Raw genomic sequence first — 18044 nt, 5'->3', positions numbered from 1 at the left:
TCAATTATTTCAAATATGTAGTGTTTTTTTCTTATACATCCAGTCACTGTCTATAATACCATCACAAGCATCCAGACATTGTAGTACAGTATAGCAAATCGTACACAATTTAAATCCCCCTCCATTTTTTTAATATACCTGTATTGTATTTAGTCTCCTTTAACCTGCTACTTCCTTTTGCATGATTGGAAAAAAATTAAGAATGTGCCTTATGTGCATTTTTATGTTTACTTAAAAAAAACATTTGTTCTTACTGATGTACAGAATGTTAAAGTTTGTATTAGAAATAATTAAATGGAAAGACATTAAACTTTAGTTTAATGTATATAACACTTCAAAATGTTTGTAAATACAGCTACCCTGTACATCATATATCACCTTAAAATAATAATGTAAAGCTTATGATCACATGGAAGATGCACGTCTAAATGTGTCAGTCGAATATTCTTACCTTGAGAGCATTGATGACAGTTTCTTGGTGTTTCTTGACAGCTTCATGGGAGAACTCAGAGGTGGCCAGAAGACACATGGTCTCCAGAGCAAGGTACCGAAGATTAGTCTCACGATGAGAGAGAAATTGACCCAACTGATTACAAGCTCGCACCAGTAAGTTTGGCTCACTGTTAATGTAAAAAAAGAATTAAGCAAGTCTAAACAAATTGAGTAAAATTTGCATAATCTAAATTCCAATATATGTACAGTAGAGTAGACCTTGATGTTGGAGAGTTCTTAGTAATGTCAGGTGATGGATATTTAATTATATTGAATAAACAGTATATTTGATTAAAACGCTTACCTGTCTGAGTGAATAATAATACTTATAGCTTCAAAGAGCACAGCATTCTTTGCATTGGAGTGTTGAACCTGAGAAAATAAGAGCAGCACATTCTAAACTTGTAGAGGTTAAGTTTTGTGGGGATAGTTTGTTTTTATTTAGCAGTACATATGTTATATGTGCGTATGTTGTGTGCTTGCAAAGGGCCTACATGCAACCTATGGGCCGTATGTTTGACATGCCTGCTGTAAAATACATTGAAACATAGCAATCAATTTGGTTTTATACAACCCTAATCTAATAGCCATATTTACTTTATGCAATTTTGTCTTTCAAACAAAACCATTCCTAAAGTATTTTAAAACTTAAAATAAGTAATGGATAATCAGGCACCACATGAAATGGTTTTCAGGTGAAATGGAAGTGGCCAAAAAACAAAGATAGGTCATGTTTACTGTAAGGTGCAAGACGGTATTCTCTCTACAGAACTCATAAATGAACAAGGATCCCCAATGAAAATGATCTCTCCTATCTATTCTCTTACTTTTTTAGACTTGGGTGGTTCCTGAGCTTTATTGAGGATGGTGTCAAGGCATTCATTGAGTCGACCCCGAACTCCTGGGTCTTCTGGTGGTGGATAGTGCTGGAGGAGCCGGAGAAGCTTCACTGATAACCAAGGGGCAGGAACAAAGTAGTACGTATAATCTTGCAAATCTGTGTAGCTTGCTGTTACTATCTGCAGTAAAGAGTTGTAAATATAGTAAATGTTTATTTGGGATACTTTTGCTTATTAATTAATCACACGACTTTTCTTGCCAACAAGAAAGCAAACAGGAAGATGCAGAAAATATAATTTAATCAGTCTAAAATGAATTTGTCAAAAGTCAATGACTTTCACTGCCCAAAAGGTTTGAAATAATTTGCAGTTCGTGTAAGAATTTCACCTCCACACACCTTAGTGACTACAGTATTCATCTACTGTTCATTAACTCATCTTTACAATACTCTTCCTACTGTGGTCTTTGCCTCAACCTCACGTATAACTCATTTAACGTTAATTAAGCATGTCTAGACCGCAAAATTTCATATGCGGATAAAAACAGAAATGGGAACAAATACATGTATTGCTAAATGAAGTTTATTCTCCTGTCAATTAACCCAACATCTGGATGCTTGACGACCACACAGGGTCAAGGCTACCCAACCCGAGAGGCTAATTAACACTTTCGCGCTCTCGGCGCTCAAAAAAAAACAATACCCCAGATGCTTTCGGCACTTCTCGCGCCTACGCGGTAAGACCGAAAAAGTGTACACTCTTTTGACTGTCCTGACAATAATTGAAGGTGCACGTATTTAAATTTGGTATCACTGTGTTCACAATGAAATTGTCTATAAGAGCATACCTATAAAATGCCACCCAAGCATAAGGAGTATCAACACCAAATAAAAAACTATGCAGATCACTCGCCGAGAGCGCCAAACAGCAACAAAATGTTTCCACTCTCTTAATGGTTGCGAAGCCTACAGTTGTCCTACATCGCTAATTTTGGTATCATTGGAATCACAATAAAATTCTCTACACGGACATATGCATATGAATGTTTAATATAGGTAATTGCCCACCCGCAAGAGTGTGTGAAGTGGAGAGTAGTTAGCCGCGAGCGCACTAGCGAAAACACAGGGGGGAAATCATGCTTGGAAAGTTTATACGTTTCCTGACCCTACTTTTCTATGTACGTATTTCTTTTTTATACCAATGTGTTCGCAATAAAATTTTCTATAAGATGAACTGTATAACATTTGTACAAAGCATGTGTAAGAGAAGCGCCAAATATAGAACCACGTCGCTCAGTATGCGTTCGCGGCAGAAACGAACGCATTGTTTTCGTTCGTTTGATGTTTGTCATGTTTATACTTGTTGAAACATTTTATAATTTGTATGACAGTGATCGCAGTAAAATTCCCTACACAGACATATACATAACACATACAAATATTTCCCACGTGTTGGATATATCAACGGCTAAAGGGAACCCACTGCCACACGCTCGCCACACCCCCAAACATAGAAGTTTATATGATATAATATTCATTCTGGTACTAAAAAATTCGCAAATAAATTCTCTACAAAACAAAAGTATCCCCATCCATTTCGGTTAAAAAATGGAATTTATAGAAATATTTTTTCGATGGACGAGAAAAGTAGGCTGTTATGCGGAATCTTAAGAAAAAAAAACGGCGACGAGTTATCTCTAATCTAAAGCGCGAAAGTGTTAAGTACTTCTTGCCTGTAACAGTACAGTGTACCTAATCTCTATGCACTACTGCACATATTCTTCCAGGAATTTATCATACAGTACTCTGCTCCTACAAGCCTTTACTAAACCAATTAACTGCTACTGTATTTTGGAAACGTTTCTTCTTTAAGGAGACCGAATAAAGCCTTGTGTAGTTTTCTCCCCAATCATACCAATGCAGTGATTAACACAAATCAGGAGCACATGATACAATGGGCTACCCTTACATATATGGAATACAGTACTAGTACCAGACCCAACTGCTACAACCTTAGCTTGGTTGTATACATAGTTTGCACATTTTTTACTGTACACTGGACTATCACTATAATGGAAATCTGTATACAGGATATGCAGATGCAACATGAGTTTGTTCCAGTATAATGACTAGTATTGCTTTAATGGAATAACAAGAGTCTTTCAAAGGAGCAAGCCCATGCATTTTCTGAAATTTAATTTGAGGTCAAAAAGCTTCATAAAGAGAGTCGGTAAAGTACTTGAAAACATTTTCATGTGATTTTGCTAACAAAATGTGCACAAACTTGTTTTCTAGTACAGTACTGTACATATGGATTAGACCGAATCTATTACAAGTCGGAGTTTAGTGTATTTGTTGTTTATCACCAAAATATTTAGAATATTCTTATAGAACATGATAGAAGAGATCTGTGATTTTTTTTGCACAATATACTGTATACATGATGCATTTAGAGCTTAAAAAAACATGATAAAACATTGAATTTTTGCACTTTTCCCCATGTTCAATTACACAAAGTTTTGATTTAAACTCCTCACATGACAGCGAATAGCAAGTAAAACCTGATTGTACAGTTTTTCACCCTACTCTGTACTTTCCCCATAGACCTGCCAATAAAGGCTTTTCAACTGTCAATGCATAATGGTGAGTAAAAACAGTAGACTCGTATGAAAAACCAACCATAGAATTTTGTTCTAAATACATGTGTGCTTGATGGCTCCAACTCTATTCATCTATGAAGTTCCTTAAAAATGTATTCTAAGCAACATTAAAGGAGAGCACTGATACCATCTATTTTGCATGCTCAATGGGTTATTAGTTATTAATTCCAACCTATCATATGATATCTACCAGAACCTAATTAAACTGACATTTCACCCTCATCCCCTGTGAAAGCCCAACCATATTATCCAAAGGTAAAGCTTTACCTAACCTGGTGAACAATACTACAAGAAACTCTAAATTAAAACAAATCATACATTGCAGGCGATGAGTCACAATAACGTGGCTAAAGTATGTTGACCAGACCACACACTAGAAGGTGAAGGGGACGACGACGTTTCGGTCCGTCCTGGACCATTCAAGACAATCGACTTGAGAATGGTCCAGGACGGACCGAAACGTCGTCGTCCCTTCACCTTCTAGTGTGTGGTCTAGTCATCAAAAATCATACATTGTTTTTCAAAATAAGAAAACTTGATTTTCCCATGACCCAAATTACTTCATCACACTTTTTAATTAACTTAAAACCAGTATTTAAGGAGATATGGGCCAAATTTCATTATGCAAATATTTATCATATCTTTTTAGAGGCTTTTAACTTAGCCATGCTGAAACCCCAAGTCTTATCTAAAAAATGTTATACAGTATTGTGGGAAGCCAATTCACTTTATATTTATTAGAGAGATCTTATCTTGGCCATTTTCAGACCCACATGACTGGTACCCTCATTAAGCCAAACTTATCCCCATTCCACTGAAGGATATTTATTCATCGATATACCTACAGTACTGTAAAACATACCTTTACTGTACTGTATTTGGCTATATTATGAAGAGGTAACCTATTCTCCGAATATGATAGTACAGTATTAATTTTCGGAAAATACAGCAACTATTGGTTCAATGTACTAGTAGTATATTACTAATGTTTATGTTTTGTACTATAAGAAAACTAAATGGCATGCCAAAATAGTGGAACAGTAACCATTCAACCTAACCTACCCTGCCAAGACCTAATATTTGCCATCTTATCTTGAGGTTATCTCGAGATGATTTCAGGGCTTTTTAGTGTCCCCGCGGCCCGGTCCTCGACCAGGCCTCCACCCCCAGGAAGCAGCCCGTGACAGCTGACTAACACCCAGGTACCTATTTTACTGCTAGGTAACAGGGGCATAGGGTGAAAAACTCTGCCCATTGTTTCTCGCCGGCGCCTGGGATCGAACCCAGGACCACAAGTCCAGTGCCCTGTCCGCTCGGCCGACCGGCTCCACTTATTATTATACCTATCTTAGGTATAATTTAGTACATACATGCAGTGTACTAGGCCGAAGAAAGTTAAGAATTGTTGCTTTTCTTGTGCCCTCTACAAAATTAATAGTGCAAAGCGTGAACTTTCAAGATGCAACAGTTAAATTTTTGTACGTTCAACCAACAGATACTATAAATATTATCACTTTTGTATTATGGGTTAGAATAGTACTATCTGGGTAAGTTCCAATTCACACACACACAGAACAGCTCCACCAGAACTTCAATTATTGCCAGTAGAGCCAATAAACCCCTGGAATTTATAAATTTGTTTGCATATGGCTTTTTCCAGAAACCCATTCTGAAGATGCATGTGATGTCACTATGGACTGTAGGGTTTAAGCTTGGCATTACAGTATAGTTTTGTTTTTCTAGAATAGTGACACTTTGGTGATACCTTAGCATCTTTATACAATCATACAGGGATACAGGATAGCATATCCCTCATGGTGCCAGTGCCATGCCTTCTTGCCTGACACACAGATTTTTGTAATTTACAGCAGATAACTGCCTCAGCAAGCAGTAGAATATCCATGTTCAAGAAATATCTAAATACACTAGCAAAAGATCACAACTCCCCAGTTAAAAAATGTTTGTGTGGTTCAGTAAACAACACATTAATCAACATTAATTTTCTAAAACATGTCTAAATCAATACTTGCTTAGATTAAAGCACTTTCTCCCTCTTCACCATAACCATCTCAAATACCGTCACAAGGCTTATCAAGAAAACGCTATATCAATCTATCGAATAATAAGTGACCCTTTTTCATACATAACGACCCTTAATTCCACATCACTATGAATTAGTATGCGAGTGTGTATTTATTATTATTTATATACAGTATTTATTTATTTACATTTTTGCAATTATACAGTACTATATAACCAAGTCACAATTACCCATATAAAATATATTTAAAGTATTTGTAGCCTTAGGAAACACTTACTCTGGAAAGTCTAGAAACTGCAAGAGATACACAACCCTTATATTCATCTGGATTTTTCTTAACTAAGGCTTCAATAAGAGAGCATGCTGCCGTCACCACACCCATGTGTTGATCATTGAGCAGGTGAATGATACGAGATGTCCATTCTCCACCAGGAATAATTTCTTGAGTTGTTCGAAACAAACGCAAAAGGCAGAGAGCGGCAGATTGTTTCACTACATCCATCGTTTCACTGTAAAATCAAAATGGTTCATATTATGTGGACTGCCTGAAGCATAAGTTCCTTCCTACTGAACCTAGACTGATGACAAATTCCAATTAGGAAAACTGTTGGTATACCCCTCAAAGACTTCTTCCTTTCGTACAAAATTTGTCTCATTTTAAACTGTGTGCAGGGGAAAGGGAAGACTAATAGATCCAGAGTTAAATTCCCAGCCAGGGCAAAACATAAGGGCACATTTCCTTACATTATGCCTCTGGTCATCTATCCATAAATAAATACACGATTAAAAGTTAGTGAACTTTTAAGTCATTTCCTCAGGTATTCGTTGGCTGTATAGTATATAAAGTGACCTCAAACTCAATAGTTTTCTAATCCCAGACAATAGATGACCTTTGTAGGTCACCTGTTTTACCATCCTCCTTCCTATCGTAAATCATGAGGAATAACTGAAGCTTCTGCACAACCTTATCGCAGACCAACTTGACGGGAACCTCAATTCACACACAAATAATGTACACACATGCTTTATTACTTTATCCCTTAACATTATAGCCGGCCTTCATATAAATCTAATTGTGCACTATTGAGTGGGGGAATTTTGTCTTGGTAAAGTCTTCAAATGATAAAATATATATATACTTCATTACAATATATAAATATATATTTTTTTTTAATATAGAGAGTACAAGAAAAAAATTTGAATTTATGTTTGCAGGCTGGGCATTTCCTGTCTCCTACCACAGCCCCTTTTAACACTTTGGCCATAAGTGTAAATAGGGCTTAACAATTTTAATTTGATTTTAATCATTTTACCAAACATTGTTTGAAAATTACCAGCGATTTCTATTTTCTAATAGAAAATATGGTCCAAATATTCAATACCAGGCTGTTTTGAACATTTGGTACTTTAACTGTTCACAAGACAATAACTTTATAAATACTGTACAAGGTAAGGTAATTATGAAGAGGGAGGGAGGAAGGGAGTTATCAAGGGAAAGTGCCAAGTCATTACGACTATATAGCACTGTTAAGAGATCAGGATTACGATTTGGGATGGGACAGGGGAAAGGAATGGTGCTAAACCACTTGGACAGTCGGAGATTGAACGTCGCCCTGCATGAAGCGAGACCGTCACTCTACCGTTCAGCCTAAGTATGGCTTTATAGCATTTGGAAGTGATATGAGGACAAGGATCTGTTATAAAATGGTGAGAAGGAACCATTCCCAACAACTTGAACCATCGGGGATCAAACACCGACCTACAAGAAGCAAGGCTATTGCTGCACTGATCAAAGTGGCTGGGAAAATACTGAATGTGAAAAAACAAAAACAAACGAGGTAGAACTAATGACTGACAGAGCCCGAAAGCATGTGGGAATAGTGTGAAACTCCAGTTTCAACATGAAAACAATACTTTCCTCATATTTCCAATAATCATAATAACACTTATAATGGAGACAGTCTTGAACTGAGAAAAGATATTAGTGTACTGACGGGTATACTACATATTTCTGAAGTGAACAACACTTTATTCTCTCTCTCAGCCAAACAAGAGTAGCTACCAGGCCCAAATTCCTGTTATAAAAGGAAAGATGTCTGCACAAATGTTACAAGATATTGAAACTATTATTTATAAGTCTTTGGTAAAACTTACCCATCATACTGTAGGATACCTTTTCATGAAACAGGCATTCCCACTTATCGCACCAAAACATTTAAAACCTCATTTGTTTTTCCAAGAAAACAGGATCAACCTATCTAGGTTCCCAATTACTGCTAAATTAATGGCAACAAATGGAGTTGTGGCATCTGTGGATTCTTAACACTTTTGGAGACTTTTCTCACCGCCTGCAGAATCCCTATATTCCACCAGCATTTATAAGAAATACAGGCTAAGAAACAGCCGTTAACACAAAAGTGCCATCAACTTACCCTGATACCAGTAATTTTGGAATGTCCGAGCCAAACGCATCTGCCATCTCCTTCGAGCCAATGTTTGCAATACACTGCAGGGCCAGGTTAACATGTACTGGATTACGCGAGCCAAGGTCGTTCTTGATGCTCTGGACAATCAGCTTTATGAGATCGCTGTTTGTGTTCACCAGCACTGATATGAATAAATAACCCTAGAGAATGAGAACAAAACCTTGATTACTATTGTATACCACTGTATCTTATAAAAAATATGCCATATACAAGCAAAGATAACATTTTAATATGCCTGGGATAGGACTTTTGTAATTATCAATGGCTGATAAGGCAAACAAAGATACAGTAATTAATATTTACATAATCAGTGCATTATAGCCTATGTAAAATAATAACCATGTCAAGTGTTAACAATACAGCGTCTTATGTGTGAAAAGTCCAATACTCTATTGAAAAATATATGTTTTTACAATGTTATGATATTGGCTTAGCTATAAAATAAACCATTTCAAAACCTGGTATTCACAATACATCAAGGAAATAATCGTAAGTACAAAAAACTGCTATGAATCAAATATTTGCGATATGAATCCAAGACTTACAATCTGTTTCTCTGTGTATTTATTGGAAGACAGAAGATTAACTGCTTCCATGTGGCCAAAGTCAATGTCATGGCCAAGCAGGAAGATGAAGAGCAGCTTACACACATACTTTTTCTTCTGGTAACCATCTAGTGTCTTGTCACCTTTGAACTTGGACCGAATGTTCGCAAGTTCTTTGTTGATACGTTTTACTTCTGCTTCCTTGCTTTTACCTGAAAATTATACAGAATAGTGTAGTTTCTTGAGACGAGAGAGAGAAAAAATGAAATAAGAACTCGCATGCTACATTAAGAATATATTTCAAGATACAGTATTCGTTCAATTTAACTAGAGAAATAAAACTACAAAGTACCCAATTAATTATACCGTTATTTACACCGTTGATTGTGTGCAACAATAGGGTTAACAAGTTACTGGATACCCCCATCTGCATTTGTGTAAAATCATAATAGTGTACACATTATGCACATTGTGAAAATATAAAGTCACTTGATAATTATATCCTATGATTCTCAAATGGAAATGAGACCATTTCCTTCTAAGATTCCTTAAATTATGGCACTATATTTATATAGGCACTATAGTTTGTATTTTTCTTATTAAGCATTTGCAGTGGTCAGCATGCTTTGCTAACAATTACAAGTTTGATGCCTATGCAGGAGAAGTCATTTGAGCAGATTTTCTTACACTTAGCATTAAACAGGCATCCAGGAGTTAGGCAATTGCTGTTGGTTGCAACCTGAAGGTGGTCGGTCATAGGTGTAGGGTGACCATGATAAGACAATGGGCTTTCTGTCCCCAACAATGGGAAGTTATATGATGTGAAATCATCAAGTGACTCATTAGCCAATTTGTCATATAACTTGACATTTTTCCAGCCTCAATCTGAATCTAAATTGGATAATTGTGTGTGCCCAAAATATTGGTACAGTATATCAATCATACCATATACATGAAAAATCTCCAAAATATTTACAAATTCCTTCCCTGCAACACACAAGTAGATTGCCAATATACAAGAACCACCAATATGTATTTTGAACATTCACAAAGCAAAGTATTGTACAGTATTTTTACATTTGCATTCCCAAAGCTGGACTAAGTCCAAGGTAGTAGGCATACCCATTTCTACTTACAAGACCTTCCAAAAGCCAAAGAATTTAAATTTTGCTATCATTTTTATTGTGTACTTGAATAGAAATATACTTGAATAGTGGCATAATTTAGGGAACCTTGGAAGGAAATGGTCTCCCATAAGTATGGAATAACATGATGAAATTATCAAGTCACTTTTTATATTTTGACAAATGTATACTCCAAATAGTGGTGCACAGTTCAAAGGTTTCACATGTCACTTTACAAATACCCAAAGATAAACAGCATCTGCAAATGGGTATTCTCATTTGAATTGGAAAAATTAATTTACAACCAAAATCTTGACCAAATCCTCAATAAATACAAAAATGAAAAGCTGTTTGTCATTGTTTTCCATAATACTATACGTGATGTTTCAATGATCACACACACACACTGACAGCATATATTAAACAGCCAACGTGTTATACTCAATTAACATCCGCAACTTTAACAAACTAGAGTAAATTTGATCTCTAAATATTTTGACTGTACAAGCTTTTTTTCAAATCTCCCTTATAGGTGAAACTTCACCTACAAATAAAATTTACATTTGTTTTGGAAGTTTCTCTACACTGTTGTCAGCCCTTTCTGTTCTCCTCTACCAAGATCTGTTACATACTTTACAATAGCTGCAAATTCACCTGTTTTACATAATGTCTTTTATAATTCAACTGAGAGAGAGAGAGCTTTCTTAACATGTTTATATACAACATATTTTAAGTGTGCTCAATTAAAAAAAGTTAAAATTTATTATAAATAATTACCAAGCCCCATATACCCAAGTAGTATGTACCCCTTACTGAGAAAATTAACTTTTATACCCTAGTCCAACACTAATTAAAAAATAATTATTACTGTAGTTCATTATTTTTTCTAATTAAAAAAAAATGGGACTGGAAAATACAGTCGGGTTTGTTCTCCACACACAATCAAGAATTCCAGGGTCAAATCCCAGGTGGGACAAATGGTTGGGCACATTTCCTTTCACCCAATGCCTATATTCACCTTGCAAGTAAGTAGGTACAGTACTCGGGAGTTAAGTCACCTTCTTGCGGGGTTGCATCCTGGGCAGGGTCAGTAATCTGACCTTTGGGTTTGAGGGTGGACCTTGATATAAGCCTAACTTGTAAATAAACTTTAGCTTCCTGTCGCCCAACTCAATGAATTATTATACTAATTATAAAATTCAAACAATCATGCACATCCTTCCCAGACCATATGATAAAATTGACAAAGGAGAATTCCTGAAACCTGCATCTTCAAGAACAAAAGGTCATAGACCAGAGCTAAGGAAACGAAGCTGTTGAACAAATATCACAAAGTTCTATTTTGCAAACAGTGATAGATGGTCGAAACAAGTTAAAAGTAAGGTGGTGGTGGATGCCAAAACCATCAGTAGTTTCAAAGCATCATATGACAGTACTAGGAAGACGGGACACCATGAGCGTAGCTTTCATTCTGTAACTATTCTTAGGTAATTATAAGACTTGAGTGTTAGTCATTATATTACTCCTAAGTTTTTATTACTGTACTTAAAATATTGCATGAAATTAATTGCTTGGGAAACCATTCAACTGTCAAAGGTAAAATATAGACTTTAAAAATGCCTTGAACTTCAAGTGTACCCCATTTAAATGTTTGATTTGTGTGTGTAACCACACTTGATGTAAAATAATACAATTATGCCTGTACTGTACTTACAATTTCTTATATCTGATATGAAGACCGCAAGGCCTCGCATCCCATCTCCTCGCACGGCTGGCATTGTTGATGTGGGTCTGAAACGGCATTTGAACAAGTAAAAATATTGTATAGTGAAGATCATATATAAACAGTTGAAAAGTTGATGACATTGGTTAAGGGTAATAAATACCCATGGGTGAGCAAACAGTTCATTAGCACTCGTTTGGTTCAAGCACACATTAAACACAAGCCAATAACATTAAGATGGGGTCTCTTAGCACAGTTGGCTTTGTTCTCAACTCGCAATTGGGGATCCAGGGTTTGATTCCCAAGCAAGACAGAAATGGTTTGACATGTTTCCTTCACTTAATGCCTCTGTACACCTAGCAGTAAATAGGTAACCCCAGGAGTTAGGCAACTGGTGTAGGGTTGCATCCTTGGGCGGGGATTAAGTACACACAGAAATCACAATAGCGTGATGCATCAAATGAACAAATCCGCAAGGGCATAAGGGGTTTCAACTCTTACCATGTCAGTAGCTCAGTCAATTAACGAGCGTCTGGGATGCTCTCAGACATAGGTTCAAATCCTCGTCACGGCCCTTGTGGATTTGTTCATTGGGAATTAAGTAGTTCATTCTTGGGGGGGGGGGGGGGGAACCTGAATACAGGCCTAAAGTACACACATACAAACAGGCTTTCTTTCCCCAACCCAATGAATTACAGTATAATTATTAAAACAATTTCTTCACTGTACTCTACAACCATGAACTCCACACATTTCATAAAATAACAATTATGAAGGCTGTAATAAGAGAAATATATATATATACCCTCAACACCATTACCACACCACAGAGACTGGCTGATAAACAGGCAAGTGCATTTTAAGTACATGTCTTTGCGCTTATGCCTTATGTTTATACTGTACTAGTCTTATGCCAACCCTTTCAAGACTGATAAAGATGACAATTTGCCTTAGTTTATTATTATTTTAGTTCTCAACTAGAATAAATCCATCAATTACCAAGTATTGCAACCATGATTAAAAATGTCAACAGAATAAAATGAAATAAAAATCTAAAAGAAAATTTATGATAATTTTTGGGGGTAAAAATAATTGAAGATCAACAGAACAGTACAGTACCAACAGCCAACTGAAAGAAAATGTAAATTCCTAAATGTCACCGAAAAAAATTAATACTTCAAAATTGTATTTAGTAAAACTGCAAGATGAAAGAGTCAACAGATGCGAGATTGTTGCAACTTGGCCAGAAAGGGCAAACACCCCTTGAGCCTGTTGCATGATACAGTAATACAACACACTATTGCACAATTACCTTCCAGCCACCAACATGAAAGAGGACATTAAGAAAGCTACAATTTTCTTAAGTATTAACAACAATAATACTGGAACATTTTGGAATATTAATAGCACTACTGAAACTCAGTTGCTTTCCTTATAAAATATTGGTTTCACAAAAGGGGAAAAAAAGATTAATGTATATTTCCCATACAGTATACAAAATTGCTATACTTCTACATTCAGCAGACCAATTTCCTTCTGGCATTGTTAGAAAGGCCTTACTTTATAGAATACAGTACTGTACTTGCACTTTGTAAACCTCCCCTCCAGTAAGAGAAAAATCTGTCGGCACTTGAGCCATTTCTAACTGCTGACTAACTGTAGGGTTCCCATGGTCAAAAAATAATCCATAGGTATTACCAGTATCACATTTCTCTAACCTTTCTTTTATACAATGTTCAAGATTCATCCTCTAATCCAAAGGTTCTCAAACTGGGGCCCACATGCCCTTTGTGCTCTCTAACATTTATATGTTCCAAAGTTACTCGAGTATACTGTATATACAGTACTGTATACACATTCCAAGGTTGCTCTAGGCAAATAGAGCAGCCTTGGATTACACACACAAACTCACATTAGAGCAACCTTGGAACATATAAACATTAGAGAGCATCAGAATACTGTTTTAAGTAGTCTGTGCTATATAGTATTTTGAAAATACTGTGCCATGCCAATGATGATACTTTTAAGACATTAGTGCTCTCTAGAGAGAAATATTGTTGCACATTAACAGCACCATTCAAAGCAAGAGAAAATGCTGACCTGAAGAGTATGCAAAGATCTTTTACCACTAGAATCCACTCAATAAAACGTCTAAATTACTGGAACTGCTTAAAAATGTTAAATATGTATTCCCTAGAGCACGGGTAGGAAAGATACATAATTTACACTTGGAAAATATTATAAGGACTGCTTCCAAATATGCACACAAATAAAACCACCCAAGATCAAAAGGCATGGCAGGATGTGCAAAATAGCCCCACTGAAAAGCAGAGGGGCAACAGTCATGCCGAGAGAGAACTACTGTATCAACATCAAAGGCCAAGGACTTTTCAACACTTCACCTATACATACAGAGCATAACTGGCCGACCTCTCGCAGTACTTAAAAGAGAACTCAACAAGCACCTTCAAAGGATACCCGATCAACCAGGCTGTGACCCGTACATCAGCCTGCAAGCAGCTGCATCGAACAGCCTCGTTGATCAGACCAGTAACCAGGAGGCCTGGTCAGAGACCGAGCCGCAGGGATGTTGATCTTTGGAATCAATAGGCGATATGTCTGCTCACTTTTGCAGTAAATTGGTAAACCATGTATCTGCCAACTGTTGTAGGATGAATTAGAGGGAGGCTACCTTGATACATTCTTGAACCTTGATACTCGGATTCGTAGTCATGAGGTTCTGCGTTCAATCCCCGGTGGAGGCGGAAACAAATGGGCAGTTTCTTTCACCCTGATGTCCGTTACCTAGCAGTAAATAGGTACCAGGGAGTTAGACAGCTGCTACGGGCTGCTTCCTGGGGAAGTATAACAAAAAGGAGGCCTGGTTGAGGACCGGGCCGCGGGGATGCTAAGCCCCGAAATCTTCTCAAAATGACCTCAAGATAGGGTCAGTCAATGGCCTTAGGGGGACCTCGATAACCTTTAAAAGGCGTCCTTTCCAGTAACAATGGAAAATCAATGCAAAAGTTCTTTTTTTTACAAATGTTCAGTCCAGTCTACGAATAGTGTAATATCGGTCCAAATGGGTTTGCTGGTTTGAGTTCCATCATACCATATTTGACACGGTTTACCTTGATTCAACATCATAAAATCATTCCCCCCTAATCAGGAATACCTGATCAACCAGGCTGTGACTCATACGTCAGGCTGCGAGCAGTCGCATCCAACAGCCTGTTTCACCAGTCCAGCAACCAGGAGACTAGGTTGTGAACCAGGCCACGGAGATGTTAAGCACCGAAATATCGTAAGGTAACCCCTTATTTTTTTTTTAAATATTCCCTTATTAAACAATTTGGTGTACGCAGACGAGGAGTCGCAATAACGTGGCTGAAATATGTTGACCAAACCACACACTAGAAAGTGAAGGGACGACGACGTTTCGATCCGTCCTGGACCATTCTCAAATTGATTGCGAGACTTGAGAATGGTCCAGGACGGACCGAAACATCGTCGTCCCTTCACCTTCTAATGTGTGGTTTGGTCAATTGGTGTACAATACTTCAAAGACAGCTGTATATAAACAATACAGCCAACTGAAGGTCTACTGTGCCATATACCATAGATGAAATCTTATATTTTCAGGGCAGATGCATCATTAGATTAGGTTATGTTCGGTCATGTGCAGTACTGTATAGCAGTGTGGGATTGGATGGCCCATGTTGTCTCTCCCTCAAATGAAAACAAGATTTCATGTACAGTATCTAATTTATTGTGGACGGCAAAGCACCATACGAATTTTTAATAATTCCCGCCCTCCTAAATGGGTTTAACATTTAGTACAACCTAGTCCAAATATAGAAGAATCAGTTTTCATGCTTTCCTGCAACAGATTTTCAATGGCACTCCACGAACAACACTACCATTAACCGTCTCGGAGGATAATTGCCATAAGAAAGCCGAGGATGTAACGTAACATTGAGGAACAATAGTAATTAGCACTTAAAAAAACATTAAAAAGCAAGCATTGAATACAAATTCCTCTAGCATTTTGAATGTTATCCTGAATGTACCACCAAATAAACTACTTTAAATTCTCCTTAACAACCAATCTCATACTATACTTGTCATTTGGTTATTTAAACTAATCACAGTTTCCAGCTACTTGTCCAACTAATTCATTTCAATGATATATGGCACTATTAACTTAACATGCATGTTCAATACAGAATTATAAGTGAACACTGGCAAATGATATCCAACAGCAGAGGACAAGATGAGAGTCTCACATTTGGCAAGCCTCGGCCCAGAGAACACTACACTGTTCAGTCAAGCCTGGAAAACTCTCCTCTATTCCCCAAGCCAGGCCGGGGAGTACAAGAAACCCCAGAATCCCACCCAGGTACAATTCAGGTACCCTGGACTAGTCAACAGTGGGGCCCCCCACCCTAATAATGTGAGGGGGGGGCAGCAGCCCCTTCCCTCTCAACCTCCCTATGGTCCATACCCCCTGCTCAACCTCATCCCCACACCCCATAGTCGACTTCATCACCACCTCGCAACAATCATCACCACAGGATGACTCAGTCCACCTGGTCAACACCACAACAATCATCAATACTATCCCACTTTCCCCCAACCAACTGCTCCCAAGATCCCCTCTATCTTTCCCCCTCCTCCCAAAGGACGTGCCTCGGGGCCCCGCTACCACCCAACACCCCCCACCACCACACTAACCACCACACTAACCACCACCACCACACTAACCAATAACAGCGGTGACCTGTCAAACTCGGGACCCATCCGGGGGCCACGGCCAACCCGCATCTATCCTCCCTGTCTCTCCTCTCCACCCCTCGGTTACTTCACACTCTCCGCAGCCTTTAACTCACCACAACGGTCTCTTGGGGAAAAGCAATAGCTGAAAGCGTGCAAGCAGGGGGGAAATGGGATGAGTTTTCCGCCGACTACCGCATCCACGCCATTTGCACCGTTCACCACCCACTTGGGAGCCGCTGGAGCCATCTAGCGGCAGCCGCCCCAACCCTCTCGCCTAATATGTCTTCCTTCCCTCGCTGTTTTTCCCTCTCTTTCTCCTCCCTCCCGCCTTTCCAATATATACCCTGCTCTTGATTAATTCATATATGATACTAATGACCCCTAGATTAGCATTAATGGGTTTTCTATGGGGTGTAAAGGAGAATCAATAAGCTTCAAAGAAAATGGGGCCGGCAAAGTGGGCGTTTCTTTAAAATCTTAACACCAACTTTTGCCTATACATCAACATTAAACTATGTTTTGGGTGTATATATTGTTGCTAGAGTCACAGTCAATGTGTCCTGGTATTATGTACACTCTTTATTATTCTTTCATTGAGATTTGTACTTAAATTGTAATTATCGCGTATTTTGTTTTAACATAATCGAAGGCTTATATATGACGTGTACATCATATCCATTAAAATATGATTCTTGAAAAGTGAAATAACTTTCTGTAATTACGTGCAATAGCTAATTAATACATCAAAGTTCTTTTTCACAATTTATGTAAACCATAATAAATTGTGAAAGTGAACTTTGGAGAGCTAATTTTTCAACTTCCCTCGACAGTGAAGAAAAAATATAAGAAATATTTAGAAGATTCGTGTTCTTCAGGTAAATATAAGAAATATTTACCTGATTCGTGTATGTGTGTGTGTGTGTGTGTGTGTGTATTAAGCTTATCTAGGTCTCCACCAAGAGTTTGGCAGGCTTTAATCTTCCACACCTTCATACATATATGTGTTGCAATGCCGGCAAATCAATTAAACTTGGCGAAATATTTCCTGTTTCCTGTTGGGTTGCATGATAATCATAGAGCGTGTTTCATCATCCATATCTGAACCTGACAACCACATTACCTCGCTACGTTGACCCATATTGACCCATGACTAATTATAAACTGGAAGCTGTAATGAATACAGCAATTAAACCTGACTTGTTTGTTAATGTGTTTTTGAATCTATATTACGTAGAAACCACTTACGTTTATTATGGAAGTGTATGATGTTGCATGAGTATAATCTTTAGTATAAATGTGTTAGTGCATATATATTATGTATAAAAAGGGATATACGGAATCAGTACAGTAGTATATATA

General features: G+C 37.6%; 1 protein-coding gene across 5 annotated transcripts in view; it reads right to left on the bottom strand.

Annotated features, from left to right (window-relative positions):
- The window catches only part of AP-2alpha (adaptor protein complex 2, subunit alpha), a 42982-nt gene extending 26027 nt beyond the window's left edge, over nucleotides 1-16955 (bottom strand). For 4 of the 5 annotated variants that reach the window (XM_045726919.2, XM_045726921.2, XM_045726922.2 and 1 more), the window contains exons 1-8: nucleotides 16799-16955; nucleotides 11901-11977; nucleotides 9063-9274; nucleotides 8464-8657; nucleotides 6309-6540; nucleotides 1320-1511; nucleotides 797-864; nucleotides 452-620 (exon numbers count right to left, since the gene is read on the bottom strand). In XM_045726919.2, the coding sequence (XP_045582875.1) occupies nucleotides 452-620; nucleotides 797-864; nucleotides 1320-1511; nucleotides 6309-6540; nucleotides 8464-8657; nucleotides 9063-9274; nucleotides 11901-11964 (1131 nt within the window). In that variant the 5' untranslated portion in view covers nucleotides 11965-11977; nucleotides 16799-16955. Of the gene's footprint in view, nucleotides 1-451; nucleotides 621-796; nucleotides 865-1319; nucleotides 1512-6308; nucleotides 6541-8463; nucleotides 8658-9062; nucleotides 9275-11900; nucleotides 11978-16673; nucleotides 16777-16798 lie in introns of those variants that run through there. The other variant, XM_045726920.2, reaches the window with a different exon arrangement.
- Nucleotides 16956-18044: the final 1089 nt, after the last annotated feature.

Source organism: Procambarus clarkii, chromosome 88 (genome assembly GCF_040958095.1).
Source record: "Procambarus clarkii isolate CNS0578487 chromosome 88, FALCON_Pclarkii_2.0, whole genome shotgun sequence".
In the NCBI taxonomy this organism is placed as follows: Eukaryota; Metazoa; Arthropoda; class Malacostraca; order Decapoda; family Cambaridae; genus Procambarus; species Procambarus clarkii.
This window is presented reverse-complemented; position numbering and strand designations above follow the sequence as displayed.